The sequence below is a fragment of the Rhinoderma darwinii genome, chromosome 4 (genome assembly GCF_050947455.1).
Source record: "Rhinoderma darwinii isolate aRhiDar2 chromosome 4, aRhiDar2.hap1, whole genome shotgun sequence".
Classification (NCBI taxonomy): Eukaryota; Metazoa; Chordata; class Amphibia; order Anura; family Rhinodermatidae; genus Rhinoderma; species Rhinoderma darwinii.
The window spans coordinates 121010757-121027412 of NC_134690.1; the positions used below are offsets into that span (position 1 = coordinate 121010757).

At 44.8% G+C, this 16656-nt stretch overlaps 1 protein-coding gene across 1 annotated transcript in view; it reads left to right on the plus strand.

Moving 5' to 3' along the window:
- Window positions 1-838: 838 nt before the first annotated feature.
- The window catches only part of ARHGEF26 (Rho guanine nucleotide exchange factor 26), a 158845-nt gene continuing 143027 nt past the window's right edge, over window positions 839-16656 (plus strand). The window contains exons 1-4 of the mRNA XM_075861522.1: window positions 839-1197; window positions 5951-7096; window positions 10280-10319; window positions 15237-15379. Of these exons, the coding sequence (XP_075717637.1) occupies window positions 6026-7096; window positions 10280-10319; window positions 15237-15379 (1254 nt within the window). The 5' untranslated portion in view covers window positions 839-1197; window positions 5951-6025. The remainder of the gene's footprint in view (window positions 1198-5950; window positions 7097-10279; window positions 10320-15236; window positions 15380-16656) is intronic.

Here is a 16656-nt window from a genome sequence, read left to right on the forward strand (position 1 = left end):
CTGCCTGTCACCCACCGACCGCAGCCTTCAAATCACAACACACGGGAAGGACCTTGCCCTTCACCCGCAATCAACTCCAGGACCCACAGACCGCGGTCCACCAGCTTGTGTTGTCGTACACTTGCAGTCTCAGCAGCTTTCTCAGCGCTCAGCAGTACAACAGAAGTATAGCAGACTGGGTAGGCTGGTCCCTCATCCTGTAGAACGCCACCTATGGGATGAAAACCACATAAAAAGCACACATGAAAGACACTGCACAATATTAGCCACCATCACTGGCCGCATAAACTATCAATAAAGCAAAGTCCCTTTGTACATGTAATATGTGTATTTCAGCAACAGTGAGATAGATGATAGAAAGATAAGATGGATAGGTAGGTAGATAGAGATACATACATTGATTGTGCTTGTGTTTTTTTAGGCTTATTATTTATTGGCATTTGATATATGCCTAATTATTTTTTATTAACAAATGATGTTTATCTGTTTTTCATTTTTTATGTTATACTAAGCATTAGCTAAGGTATTGTACATATATTAGCTACTTAACATTTTCCCTAGCCATATGCAATCTCGTCAGATAAAACCAGGGTCCCCTTTTCTCCCTTTTTACTACCTGTCCTAGGATCCCCCCTGCTGCGGGACATACTGGAAGACGCTGGGGTTGCACTTTATCCTTCATCAGTCGGAGTGTAAAAATCACCGCTAGGTGGCGCATTATAATAATAACGGTGGAGTAGTTTTCCTTTGTGCGTTTCCTCTGAGCCAGTTTCTTCCAGTACCACTAGGTGGCGCATGGTAGGAATGACTGAGGTGTTGTAGTGCCGGAGTTTATAGTAGAGTCCCGCAGACTGTAGCTTCGCTCCTGACACTGCTCACCTATCTACGTGTATTATTTATCCGTCTTTATATCTCCCACAGACACTGGACTCTGAGCCTGCCCCTCCCAGAGACACAGACAACGTTCCCTCCACCCTGTGCAGGTGGAGCTGTGCCTGGTAGTACTGACGGGACGAGCGGAACCAAGCAACGGGACACTTTACTTGTATCTCCCAGCCTTCTGCTTGTAGTTTTCAGCATGTCCTGTCTGGATGTACGCCGGTGGTGACTGCAGGGCGGCCTGGGGTTGTCAGAAGCTTGTACAGCGCGGGACGATGCTGTAATCCTGGAGAAGAAGAGGAGTCACCCGGGTCACAGGTGGGCAGCCTACAGATCGTACCCCGACTGCTCTACAGGTCCCAGCGCACCCCGACTGCACTACATGGTCCCAGCGCACCCCGACTGCACTACTCGTCCCAGCGCACCCCGACTGCACTACATGGTCCCAGCGCACCCCGACTGCACTACACGTCCCAGCGCACCCCGACTGCACTACATGGTCCCAGCGCACCCCGACTGCACTACTCGTCCCAGCGCACCCCGACTGCACTACATGGTCCCAGCGCACCCCGACTGCACTACACGTCCCAGCGCACCCCGACTGCACTACATGGTCCCAGCGCACCCCGACTGCACTACACGTCCCAGCGCACCCCGACTGCACTACACGTCCCAGCGCACCCCGACTGCACTACACGTCCCAGCGCACCCCGACTGCACTACATGGTCCCAGCGCACCCCGACTGCACTACACGTCCCAGCGCACCCCGACTGCACTACACGTCCCAGCGCACCCCGACTGCACTACATTGTCCCTTCGCACCCCGACTGCACTACATGGTCCCAGCGCACCCTGACTGCACTACACGTCCCAGCGCGCCCCGACTGCGCTACGTGGTCCCAGCGCACCCTGACTTCACTACCCGTCCCAGCGCACCCCGACTGCGCTACACGTCCCAGCGCACCCCGACTGCGCTACACGTCCCAGCGCGCCCCGACTGCGCTACACGTCCCAGCGCGCCCCGACTGCGCTACACGTCCCAGCGCGCCCCGACTGCGCTACACGTCCCAGCGCGCCCCGACTGCGCTACACGTCCCAGCGCGCCCCGACTGCGCTACACGTCCCAGCGCGCCCCGACTGCGCTACACGTCCCAGCGCGCCCCGACTGCGCTACACGTCCCAGCGCGCCCCGACTGCGCTACACGTCCCAGCGCGCCCCGACTGCGCTACACGTCCCAGCGCGCCCCGACTGCGCTACACGTCCCAGCGCGCCCCGACTGCGCTACACGTCCCAGCGCGCCCCGACTGCGCTACACGGTCCCAGCGCGCCCCGACTGCGCTACACGGTCCCAACGCGCCCCGACTGCGCTACAAGGTCCCAGCGCGCCCGACTGCGCTACACGGTCCCAGCGCGCCCCGACTGCGCTACACGGTCCCAGCGCGCCCCGACTGCGCTACACGGTCCCAGCGCGCCCCGGCTGCGCTACACGGTCCCAGCGCGCCCCGGCTGCGCTACACGTTCCCAGCGCGCCCCGGCTGCGCTACACGGTCCCAGCGCGCCCCGGCTGCGCTACACGGTCCCAGCGCGCCCCGGCTGCGCTACACGGTCCCAGCGCGCCCCGGCTGCGCTACACGGTCCCAGCGCGCCCCGGCTGCGCTACACGGTCCCAGCGCGCCCCGGCTGCGCTACACGGTCCCAGCGCGCCCCGGCTGCGCTACACGGTCCCAGCGCGCCCCGGCTGCGCTACACGGTCCCAGCGCGCCCCGGCTGCGCTACACGGTCCCAGCGCGCCCCGGCTGCGATACACTTTCCAGCATACGCTCACAGCACTGTGCTCTGTACTACAAATCCAGTTTACCCTGAAAGCCCTTATACATTGGTTCTGCGCTCTGTACTACAAATCCCAGTATTTACTCAGGCCTTTACCCAGTGGAGTCATACACTACTTTACAAATATTATAGCCTTTACTAGTCACTTTATTCACTACAAATCCCAGCTTCTCCTCACAGCCCTTTAGTGGTTCTATGTTACTCCCAGCACAGCCCTTACATAGTGGTACCGTGCACTGTACTACAAATCCCAGCATAACCGGACAGCCTTTACACAATGTTTCCATACATAATACGATAGATTCCAGCATATCTTCCCATCCCATGCACTACACGTCCCAGCATATGGCACTACAAGCTCCAGCTTACTTATACAGCCTTTCTATACTGCGTCTGTGCTCCGCACTACAAGTGTCAGTATTCTGATCCTCAGGCACTATTATTTTAAGGTTATATCGGACCTGACATTATCAGATTCCATGTGTGGGCGGCTTTCCCCTTTGTGGCAGGTGGGGTGTAAGGTGTCCCTGCAGGTGAGTGAATTTTCATTTCCACCTTCATTTCCACCTTCATGTCCGATCAGGATCTTTTATGGGTTTATGGCCTTAGGTTACTGATGATGTCTGACTACAGATGGGCTCATATGTCACTTCTGCCACCTCCCCAGCCTGGCAGACACCACCACATGTACTTTTCCCACTTTCATCTGTCACCCAGAAGGGATTGCCTTTCTTTCTTTTTATTGTTTTTAACACAGGCCTGAGAACAAACTTTCCTTTAAAGACAGATTGGTTTTCCTCGATCACACAGTGAGGAGGGATTAGATTGTGAAGAAAACGTCGGGAAACCACTGGTTTATAAAAAGCATTTCATGGGAGCTCTGCTGCCAGGGTGTACTTATTATCCTGGGTATCCTCATGGAGGGTTTAACCCCTTTATTCTGTCGCATTGTGTGACATTTCCTCTCCCTAATGGCTGTAATTGTGGTTATTTGAGCTGTCAATTACATAAAAGTGCTGCGGCTTTGTTGTGAAATAAGGTTTACACTCCGGGATTCAATCCAACTGAAAATGACAGATTTAGGGATGATTGTGATTTATAATCCGATGGGATCTGATCATTATCCTCCCTGCCGTTTTTTTTAATGCCATTACAGTAATCTCTATGATCATAGGGTGCAAACATTGATCATAATGCTAAGTTACCATTAGGTCATGTTCACATGTGTAGGTTTGCAGCGTTTGTTGTAAAAACACATTGACAATGCCTCAGAAAACTGGCTTTTTGTTTTTAAATATTAAGTCGTGACATGGGATGGACTCGCTTCAGATTTGGTACCTATAATATAGTGCATGAGAATGAGGTTTTACAAAACTCCATACGCATGGTTCAGGAAAATGGATGCAGAGTTGCAGCATGCCAAAGGCTGGGTTCACATGGTGCGTTTTTAGTTTTTTTTTGTTTTGGTAGATAAACTCCCACGTCTCTCAATGGGAGTTCATCAACCAAAAAAAAAAACTGCATAGTAAAAACGCACCATGTGAACCCAGCCTAAGACTGGGTTTACATCTGCACTAAGTTTTTCAATTCCATCGTAGAAACAGAAGAATGAAAAAAATGGAAGTGCCAGAGCCATTGCATCACCCACACTAACTGCGCCTGACTAAGGCTTTATTCACACGAACGTGTCCATTTTGCACGTGCAAAAAACGCTGCGTTTTGCGCTTGCAAAAGTTCAGTGTGACGTGTATATGGTGCGTGGCTGTGTGATTTTCGCGCAGCCGGCATCATTATGACACTCCCTTTTTATGTGACGACACAGTAAAGAAGGAGGGGATTTTATGTTTCCCTTCTCTCCTTTACCAGGTGTAGCGCGAATCACGCGCGTCACCCGGAAGTGCTTCCGTGTGCCGTGCGCCATTTGCACGCACCCATTGACTTCAATGGGTGCGTGCTGCGCGAAACACGGGCAAGTATAGGACGTGTCGTGAGTTTTACACAGCGCACATACGCTGCGTGAAAATCACTGACAGTCTGAACGGCCCCATTCACTAACAGGTCCGTGCGTATAACACGTTCGTGTGAATAAGGCCTAAGGGTATGTTCACACGCTTAGCAAAAAAACGTCTGAAAATACAAAGCTGGTTTCAAGAGAAAACCGCTCCTGATTTTCATCCGTTTTTTTAGCAACTCGTGTTTTTCGCTGCGTTTTTGGAGCTGTTTTTTTATAGAGTCAATGAAAAATGGCTCAAGAAGGGACATGCACTTCTTTTTCGCGGGTGTTTCGTTGATGTTTTGCCATTGAAAACGGACGAAAATAAGCCGTGTGAACATACCCTAAACCTATTGACTGTAATGGGTTCCGTCGTTATACCAGAAGAAACACCGTAGCATGCTGCGCTATTTCTTACGGCATTTTTCACAGGAACTACGACGGAGGCCCCTAACAGAGCCACCGATGCTGATCTGAACAGAGCCTTATCTGTCGCAGATTGACATCGGAGAGGGTAGTTGTGCCTAATTTATTAAAAGACCCACGCTTCTTAAAAAATCGGGTGCGTTTGTAACTTCTTGACTATTTGAATATCTTTTTACTCTTGCTACGAGCAGCCGTACGTTTGCGTGACTAATTTGCGCTTTTTTTCGGGATTTTGCCTCTGATAAACGAGTCTAAACGTAAGTTTACGGCTTGAGCATGGAAGCAAATTTAGATGCATTATTAACCTGTGCAAAAATAAGACCTGAACTCAATCATAAATGTGAGCCACGGACTTCAATGGTCAGAACGCATCAGTGAAAACCACATAAGAACTGCAGTCGTTCTGTGCCATTCTCCATACAAGCAGTCCTAGGAGGAACAAAAAGTGACCATGATAAGACAAAACCGAAAATATTTTGCCTTGGGTTTCCTTTTTTAGTGGTTCAGCTTTTTACCATTGATAAATGGGCGGTTGAGTTTGTTCCTACTATGAATTATCAGGCTCTCGATCTGCTCATTGGATAAGAACATCAGACTTTCTAGATTTGTTTCAATTATTACCAGATGCAGGAAACTTTACGTACAGTTTGAAATAGAAATGTCTTTGAAGTTCTAATTTGTGATAGCTGAAGTGGTTAATTCTGTGTCGTCTGATGTGGGTAGCATTATCGTTATCTTTAAAAGAAGTGATCTGGATGGACGTGTTCGGAATAGGATGTAATGTTTTTTAATCCAGTACCTGACGTTAACTCTTTTCTAGGAATGGCAGCGCGTTGGAGGTTTCATGACCTTCATTAGGATTTTGGTGGCTTTTGAAGAATGAACAAACGTTGCCATGGAGGCAGAAAGTGAGGTGGAGATTCCCAGTGATGTTAAGTTTGTTCCATTGTGGAGGAAAGCTAATTCTCATGTTCCGCACGGAGAGGCACTGTACTACAGCCCCAAACCAAGACCACAGTCTTATCAGAGCCCGAATGGATTGCTTATTACTGATTTCCCAGTGGAGGACAAGCTGAGTTTTACAGTGACTCAACCTGCTGAAAGGATTACAAGTTCTCCCGAGAACAGGATAAATCACCAAGAAGGAGCTTCCTTGCACCGTCCTAATGGGATATTGCACCCATCATCATCCCTATCATCTCTGGAATACAGGTCATTGTCCCCAAGCCACAAGCGTTCATCTCAGGTCTTAAAAGTGGTTTCTAATAATTCTATTACTTTTACTAACGGTGAAAATCGTTCTTCTCCAAGTCCTAAACCAATGCTTTCAAGGAGGACACACAACAGTCTTACACTTACGCCTGACCGGGAGAAGATTGTGTTTGGATCCAGTGCTGGATTGGTATCTAATGGGATGGTTACCGCTAGTAACTGCAGTCAATCTCCGCTAACACAGAACACAGATATTTTTATTTCAAATTCTTTACCTAATTCTCCAAAATCTCCTTCTTTAGAAGAAAAACATCCTCTACAAAGAGTCTCATCTAATCCAGAAAGACAGTCCATCATCCTGAGTACAAATAGTGCAGTGTCTCATAAAGTAGGGGAGCGACAAATCATTCCTAAAGACTTAGCCTCGGAAATAAAGGTGATGACCGCTAAAAATAGTGCACAGAACAATCAAAATATGGAGCCCAGCAAAAGGTTGCTTAAGACTCGTAGCATGGTGGAGACCAGTGCCGGTGGCCGGGTGGCCACTCCAGAAGATGGGGATGTAGAGGCAGAGACAGAAAGCCCAGGCACACTACGTAGAGGGCTTAGGTCCACCTCGTATCGAAGGGCGGTAGTGAGTGGTGTTGACTTCAACCATTCAGCGGATAGAAAAAAGAATAATAGAATGTCCCAACCAATCCTCAAAGCTGTTGTAGAAGACAAAGAACGCTTTTCTAGCCTAGGAAGGATAAGGGTAAGTGTTTTACCAATGTAGTAACTGGTGTTTGACTTCTGTTAATCAATAACTAATCTAATAAAAAACTGTAACCAATGTTTCATCCAGATAATCTTTATCCATTAATGAACTTCGGCTTCAGATCTGAACATTTGTAATTGTTGTTCTGAGTAATATTGCTGACGTTAGTTTTCTGTGTTGGTTAACTTTGTTATTGTAACCACTTTTCCCAAAAATGTTTCACTGTTCAAGTTGCTCACTGCAAACATAGTTTAAAGATAGATGAGAGCTAGATATTTCCTGGATGTGTGATAGACAATGCATCGAAACCGTTACATACGGTCCATCTGAATGTCATTCCTTTTGGGGAGGCAAAGTGTATGTATGTATGTATACGTATGTGTGTGTGTGTATATATATATATATATATATATATATATATATATATATATTTACTAAACCTGGAAAAAGAAAGGCTCTGCTTTTTTTTGCTTTTTTTCTAGCAACTGCAGCAATACTAGATACAGATGAGCTGCATCGCTAGGCACACCACATGGATTAGAGTGGTTCTGCTTCTGGAAAAGAGCACAACTGTTTTTCTTATCTTGGACAACCAGTTTAAAAAGTAACTGTCGGTTCCTAAAACTTTTGACATATCGGAAGTTTTGATCGGTGGGGGTCCAGGTGCTGAGCCCCCCACTGATTGCTACAATGAAGGGGCAGAAGCGATCAGCCAAGCGTAGCGCCCCATCGGCTGTAATAAGATCACTACGGCTCTTCACAAAGGCAGGGTTACCAGAAGACAGGCTCATTGCGCTCGGCTGAGCGCTTCTCTCTCTTCGTTTCAGCCATCCGTGGGGGACTCCGCACTCAGACCCCCCTCTGATCAAAACTTCTGTCATGTCACTATGACACGTCATAGGTTTTATGAAACAACAGTTACTCTTTATTATTGTGATCCATCAGTATTTGTCCATTTCTGATACAGATCAGTTTGTTTCTATGGGCTATACGGTTGTGTTGATTGTATGCTATTGTTGTTCTTTATTAGCAATCCCCTAGGTTTCCCATTCATTTTATAGTATTAATATGACGTTGTCAAGTACATTCCACCATAAAAATAAGTGTGTAATCATCTTGAAATATATTTTCTGGACGTCCCTTCCATCTATCTCAGTTGTTTCCATCCTTAAAGGTAACATGTCAGTAGAATTGGTGTCATTCTTAGGCCTCATGCACATGACCACATTGGCTTCACGGTCCGCAAATTCATGGGTCCATAGCGGTCCATCGGACCACAAAAAACCTTTGTTGTGCATCAGTAAGTCATCTGGACTCATGAATCCGCAACAATTCAGCAGTATTGGTGAGTCCGCAATAGCGGATCGTAAAATGACTTGTCCTGAGTTTTTGCCGTCGACAATTGCGGCCCCTGCACCGATCCGATCCGATCGTGTGCATGGGGCCATAGAAAAGAATGGATCAGCAAAAATACAATTGTGTGTATGAGGCCTTATTACTCATGCGCATGACAGTGTGCGCCGACCGGGTCCAGTCAGTGATCTGTGGAAAGATAGGACATGACCTATCTTTCCACAGATCGGAGAATCGGGTCAGTTTTCATGGGTCCGAGTCACCCGCTAAAGTGAATGGGTCCTTGGAAACTATCGGGTGCCACTCAAATGTCGTGAAAAACTTCCCGAGTGGCACTCGGTCGTGTTCAACTGGACTTCCAGTTTTTGTGCAGTAAGTACCAGCTCTAGGTGTTTCTCCTGACACACATAATTACTATGTATTGTAGAAACCTTTATACATCCCCTTCCATTAACCTCTATAGAACTCCAGAAAGCTTCTGGTAGAGGTAAACCTTATTTTCATTATTCAACAATTCCATTTACAGCTAGTAGGAATATTCAGAACAGGGTAATAAGGACCAGATTAACAAATCGGTGTTTTCCTCTACTTTTGGAAGACCGGAAACTGATAATAGCAGGAAAAACCAGACCACAAGTAAAATCTAAAAATACAGCTACAATATATTAAAAAAAGATTACAGCCCTCAGACGAGTTTCCAAGTATATCAAAATTGCTATATCCAGGATTTGTAGTTGGCGTCAACTGTGAATTATGTGAATTCGGAAGGTAGTGGAGGCCCCTAGATAGATCCTTGTCAAGGAAAGGTTGTCTTAAAGAGAGAACTAGTAACAGAAGGAGGCCCATTGCGATATTCTTGCGTGGCCTCTGTTCTGTATACACTCCTGTTCTTAAGAAACCCTTTTAATGGGGATGTGTTTAAAATGTACTTCTAGTTCTAGAAAACTCTCTATGACATCAGAAGTTTTCATCGTGGCTAGGGAGAAATGGATTCAGGACTACACTATTCTGTCAAAAAGCAACTGAAGCCTGATGGAAAGGTGTGAACAGAACCTTATACCTAAAATGCCCTTAATCTGTGCGTTACATTTTTGAATTATACAATATTACAAAAGAGATCATTTGACAGATATAAAGTTACATAAAACTCTACTTAGTTCACATCTTCATTGGGGTCTCCGTCGCAGATCCTGACGTTCTGGAGCGGAACTGACGCTTCAGTTTTTTCCGTTGTTCTGCTACTTTGACAGAGCAGAACAGAAAGCCGATGTGAACGAGGCCTTACTTACCCCTACTTTCACATGGGTTTATGTTTACCGTATTCCAATCATGTGTTTTTTGTATAGAAATAAGCTCGCCTTGCAATATCGATTTACCAAGAAGAGTGTGAGAGGTGCTGCATGTCCGTTTTCCCACTATCCCTGCCCTGTACATCTTTCTCAGCCTGAATTTCCACCATTCACTTACCCTACATCAGTAGTCTCCAAACTGCTGCTCTGCCACGGTTGCAAAACTATAACCTCCACCATACCCTGACAGCGACAGCTGTCCGGTCATGCTGGGAGTTGTAGTCTTGCAACAGCTGGAGAGCCACGGGTTTGAAGCCCACCGCTCCACAGTATATTGTGTCTTTAGTCCACAATGTCCTCATGCACGGTGACTGGAGGCCGGTGTAGCTCTTCCTGTAAAACATTCATGCAGCCTGGTGTTTACTTAGATATATAAATAGCACTTTATCTCTCAGTTTTCCATAGTTCGTTTTATACTACTATAAAACTCGCATTAATCGCTAGCTAATCAGTTGTTGTTTTTTCTTGTTTTCTGAAGCGCAAAATTCTACGAGGACAAGGAACATTCGATGGGGAAGGTATGTTGAAGGGATCAATTTAAGTAAAATTAGTAACTTGTATCATAAAATACCCTAATTTATTTTCATTCAAATGCAGATTTAATGTCCAGCTGGCTGGTGGTTCTCCATGTTCGGATAATAAATATTTCAGAACATTTCTTTTATGGTGGTATTTTCTTGTATTTCACAATAATATCTGACCTCAAACGTTTGCGTATGGCTGTGAAATGTTTTATCCATTTACTTTTTCTATGACTTTTTGATTAAATCTAGCGATTTTATTTTTGATTTACAAGAGATGATGGTCACTCATGGTAGAATCTATCGCAGCCTGTGATACCCAATGCTTGATTCTTGATCAGACTGCAGGGTATATACAACCTCTTTTTTTCCCCCAAACTCTAAGCCAGGTCCCCATTTATTATTTGAATGGGTGTGGGTCGAACCCCATTAACATCTGTGAATTGTTAAATAAAATCTAGAAGAAAACCACTGTCCTATGCCAGTAGCCTGGTTTCCCAATTCCTCTATTTCAGACATCTCCACCATCAGCTGTGGTGGAACTCAATTTTGCAAAAATAACCAGGGGCGGGATGCCAGAGGGAAAAAAAAACAGCCCACAAGGGGGGGTTACCTATAACGGGGAGAAGCCATCTGACCCCACCCCAGTCAATGATGCATGGGCCTCCTCTCTCCCGCTGATTAACCCCTGACTGCCTGTTCCCTCCTATACTGCATGAGCCCATCAGATTAAGTGAGGTGATCAAATGTGACTGCTGTTTGCCAGTAAGTGTTCCCATACACATTAGAGGGTCATCAGGATTAGACAGTTGGGTGTATGAACCGCTTTAACCTGACTCCTCATTGATCTGTGCCCAGATTACAAGGTGTGCTCATGTCATTATTATCTCACGAGTGCTTTCTTATCAGTCTGCTATAATAATGAGCAAACCCTGTGCAATATCTCTATCACACTACTAGAAAAGTGAACCCAAGCGAGTTCTCTGTTATATGCGCACATAAGAGAAGAGAATATAAAATGACTTTACGGTCCTGTCTGAATGCATCAGAATGTTTTCCTAGACTCCTGACTTCATGAGACTAGCGGGCATCTTTCTCTACTCGCTATGGTGGCAACACACAACTCCTACAGGCTGTTGGGTAAAAATGCCTGTCTCCACAGGAATAAAAAAATCGCTTGTTCAATAAAAATCCAATATTTGGAATAAAGTAATTTTGAAAAATCAATATTGAAATGTGTTCTTTGAGTGCTCAAGGTTTTTCTATGAATTCCACAGGAATAAGGACTCTGGTGTGGTCACCGGCTTCATTCAGCACCTGTTACCAGGCAACAGCCCAAACCTATTCAGGGGCGGCCTCACAAGCAGAAAATGTTTATTAGGGAATCCAAAGGAATCCTAACTGAATAGTTTAAATGGGAAACATTTTATTGGGGTTTCCATTTTATCGTGGTGGCAAAAGTTACTAAATTTATAGTATTTCATAGTGAAAAATATTTGCAGTTCGTGTTATTTCTTTGTTGGACTAGTTCATCCACCGGCAGTTCTACATGGAGAGAGCATGGGAGGCGTTCCTCCTTTAGTTTTGTTTTAGCTGAAGTCCATATTGTGTGAGAGCTTGGTTTACTATTAGAGACAGTGGCGCTGTGCCTGATCATGTCCAGTGCCCTAGCTGATACATGAATGTGAAACCACCTGGCAGACAATGGCGAAACTCACATAGACAAAGCAATGTCCTGGTTTACCGCTCCTTTTTCTGTATTCTGCATGTAAGAAAGGGATAAAGTCCCTTTTTTCAATGCCCAGACAGCTGTATACATGGCGCCAAACATGATTTGATCAACAGGATAGGGCCATATTTCCCATAAAATCCATCCAGAATTATCTGGCCTAACCAAAACTGGGAATGTGTAGCCGGCCAACTGGACAGTTGCAGCTGGTCTTGCGGCAAGCTTTGTCAGTGCGGCAGGCTGTCCAGACTGGCAACTAGACAGGCAATATCTCACTAACTTGCATATCAAAATTACAATTTTTTACACTTCACATTTTGTATTGCGCAGATAAAAAACATACCTGGAAATATAAGCCCATCAATTTTGCACTGTGCAAATTCTTTCAACATTCTGTCCAGCTTTTTCTGAGTTAAATACTCCGGTTTCTCCTACATTTGTAACAGATGCTGAGTGACAACCACCAAAGGCAGCCATTGCAAAATGCCCCCATATGGGTTTCCATTCTGCTTTCTGCATACCCGTAATGTCAGACTCTTTACATAAGTGTTGTAAGACTCCGTCCATTTCTGCTTTTGACGGCAAAAATAGCGAGTATTTCAGCGCTATTTTTGCGGACGGAACCCTAACTATTATATTTCGCCAATGAGATCTGTCATTTACCACTCGGATCCTTCATGTGACGGATCCAACACCGCATTGTGGCTTCCTTTTATAAGCCATTTTTCAGAGCAATATTTCCATTTCTACTTCTTTGAACAGTATCCCTGCAGCAACACAATATCCTAAAACAACACCACTGCAATCAGTCTAGAGGAAATGATACTGCCCCTTTAAGAGATCATAATCAATCTTTTTGTGTTGTAGATGTTGTTACTGTTTGCAGGTATGTTTATCTCTGCTTATTGTAGCGTTGCTCATGACATGATATAGTTCTCTTTACAGTTTGAGAAAAATGGCAAAAACCAAAATAGCATTCACCTACATAATACAGTGCTGCCTGCAATAGGTTTTTTTTCCGAGTGCAATTGAAGTGGTTGCTAAGCTATGACTGCTCCCATACAAACACTGCTGTGAATGTATGCCGTCGCCTAGATATTGGACGCTCGCCCAAAGTGTAAAGTACAAAAAAAGTGACAGTACAATTTGTCACAATGGTTTTGTTTCTGTTCAGTGTACATGTAGTGTCTGTGCGTTGTGTTCTTCTAGAATTACATTACACTGATTTGATGTATTAATGCAGTTGCTTAGTTATATGAAGATTCTCGCGTATCAAAACTGTTTAAGACAAAAAGTGGTGTTTTTACCCACAGCGACCAACCAGAAGTCATGATACGTTTTCCAGTACGGTTGAAGTCCGGTTGCTCTAGGAAACAAAAAAGCTTCGTCCAGAGTTTTTTTTGTTACATGAGGCCCTCTGTTTTCATTGTGTAACTAAGAGTATAGTCAAAAAATGCTTCTCCAGTAATTTCCTGTGACCTTGGGTGATGTTTAATAACCAGAAAAAATTTTAATTAAGAAAAAGTATATTTCCAGAAAACCCGTTTAAGGGTATGTTCACACAAGCTCAAAAATTAGACGCTGAATCTCCCTCCAAATTCAGCACGTTTTCCAGGCTGATTTTGAAACTGCAAGTTGATTGTGACGCAGATTTTCAGCGTTTTTTTAAAAAAGAACAACCCACTGGAAGTTTTGACTCTGAACATTAAAATCAGCGTGCTGTTTTGGCCGCTTTAGCCACACGAAAATCGTACAGAAAGCATTCGGTGATGTTTTCTCTGCTTCCCATTGATTTTAGTGGGAAGTTTCAGGCAGATTCTGCTCCTATATACAGTAGATCAGCAGGAAGTTTTTTTAACCCGGTTGATTTAGATTCAGGACGCTGGAAAATCGGCACCGTATGAACTACTGCACTGAGTCCAAGTGAAAACAATGGGAGGCAAAATTTAGCTGTTTTCAATTATGATTCTGAAACCGCGTCTAAATCCGCTTACAAAAAAGCTGTGTGAACCGAACCTTAAAATTCTCTTTACACATTAAAGTTCTTCTCTCATCACGATAACCCATTTTTGAAGTGACGCCTGCCCGATAAATAGCTTATCTCCATGGGTTCCAGCTTCTGAAACCCCCAGCAATATCAGCTGTTCTGCAACTGCACAAGGAATATCGTATTACATGCCAGCCATTGAAATAAATGCCTGACTATAGAATACAGTACATGGGTGTCTGAGTCCATCATAGTGGGAGCCGATCTTTGTTGGTGGTCTCTGTTCTGACTAATAGACCCATCTCTACGACGTCCATATATCCTAGTAAGGCAAGAGGTTGTCATCGTGAGACAACCTCTTTAAGGTACAAAGCCACGCGTTTCGTTCTTGCCAATTGTGTGGCAGAAAAGCTTCATACATACCACGGTTATGGTTTTTCAAAGTAGTTGCAGCGTGGTAGTGGTACCTGGAATAGCTACTGTTTGTATTTTCTTCCTGTGTTTTTGGAGGTTTGGGGCAGATTTATGGATTTGTGTCATGGAAAAGAAAAATTGGGCATGTTGGATGTCAAGATATTTATTTCCGAAGGAAATAAGGACTGCCTGAGTTGTATGACAGCGACTTCTACCCCTTTTGGGATCTGAACTTATATGGGGGATTCAATAAAGACTATTTATAGCGTATAGAGCATGTTCACACGTGCGTTTGCTCAACTAATTGGCATGTTCTGGGCAATATGTATGTGGGACATAAAGGGTTATAATAGTCATTAAATATTTTAGAAATAAATGTACAGTTAATCCCTTTAAAATTGACTCCCTTTTATTTCTGAAGATTTACCCACCATTAAATGGCAGACTATGCCTTCTGTGCCTGGTGTGTGCAGTTTCACCAATGGTGGATCTTGCGGCATAGACTGAAGTCCCGTCCCCCCCCCCCCACCAAAACTATATGTTAGACAATGTCCCTGCAATTATATCCGTTTATACAAACATAGGCACGGCATGCTATTTTTATCTTGGCATTGAGCCAGTGAAGTTTCCATAAAGGCTACAATATTGATACAGAAGGATATACAAAACATATGGTACATGCTGTCGATTTCCCAGTTTTTCCAGTATTGATGATGTTTGTACATTGTGATTCCATAATAGATCTTTGCCACTTATTAATATATGTTCCTCCATTTATATTCAGAAACGGCTGTCCTGTATCAAAACTACAAGGAGAAGGCTCTAGATATTGACTCAGATGAAGAAGCCGAATGCAAAGAGCCAAAAGAAGATCGGATTGTTGTTTTGTATAAACCTCCGAGGTCTACATGGAGTCAGTTGTCCGTGGTAAGACAATTTCAGATACACCAATGCTGTATTAGGTGATTCCACATTATGTGTCCATATTGCGCATTTTTTTAATATTAAACCATATAAATATCTTTTCTTTTATATTCATTAGACAACACCTTTAAAGGGAAAGCTTATCTTTGGTGAACCAAAATCGCTGTAGTAGTAATTTACTTATATTGTGCTATTATTGGATTTGCTCCCCATAAGGCCGAAACAACAGCCGTCACACGGACTCGTGTATTTCAATGGGGCCGTTCATATGACCGTTGTTTCAACGGAGCGTGTGAAGGGTCCGTGAAAAAATAAAACATGTCTTATTTTTTTACTTTACTCACCCCCCCCCCCCCCAGAGACTATAGTCTATGGGAGATGCGTGATGATGCGTCTCGTACGGGTGCACCTCGGACTTGAAAACCTGCCGTTTTTCACGTCAGAGGTTGGTCACGTTCATGTGAATGTAGCCTAACAGTCAGAGCACACTCCTTCAGCATTGCCGCCATGTGTACGGGCACCCTAACACTAATAACCTAATGGGTTAAAGAGAACTGGACTGGACCAGTCAGCAGACGTGAGTTTGTAGTGCAAAAGTTTGGGTATGCCAAATTAAATAAATACATCACTGGACAACCCCTTCTCTGAAGCAAGTCGCTCAAGCTGAAACCTGTGCAATAAACTGTCATTGCCAGGGGAAGTTCCATGCGGCTTCTGCAGGGGAAATGTAGGAGTAAGGGCCAGTTCACATCAGCGTTGGCTTTCTGTTCCGGGGTTCCGTCTGAGGTTTCCGTCTGGTGAACCCCACAACGGAAAGTTAAAGTGAAACCACAGCTTCCGTTTCCGTCACCATTGATATCAATGGTGATGGAAACATTGCTAATGGTTTCCATTCGTCATTATTCCGGTTTTAACTACGGAATCAATAGCGGAGTCGACTGCGCTGTTGATTCCGTCGGAAAACCGGAAACCTGCCGGAATGGTGACGAACGGAAACCATTAGCAATGTTTCCGTCACCATTGATATCAATGGTGACGGAAACGGAAGCTGTGGTTTCCGTTGCGGTGTTCACCCGACGGAAATCTCCGACGGAACCCCGGAACGGAAAGTGTACGCTGATGTGAACAGGCCCTTAATGAGCGTCCATATAATACAGGGTTGTGCTGAATGTGCCAGAGGATTTGGTGATCTTTGTATTAAATCTCTGTTCTGGCTAAAAGAGAAAAGTTCTACACAGGGGATCCTCTATAATATTCATATGCGCTGGCATAGATCCTTT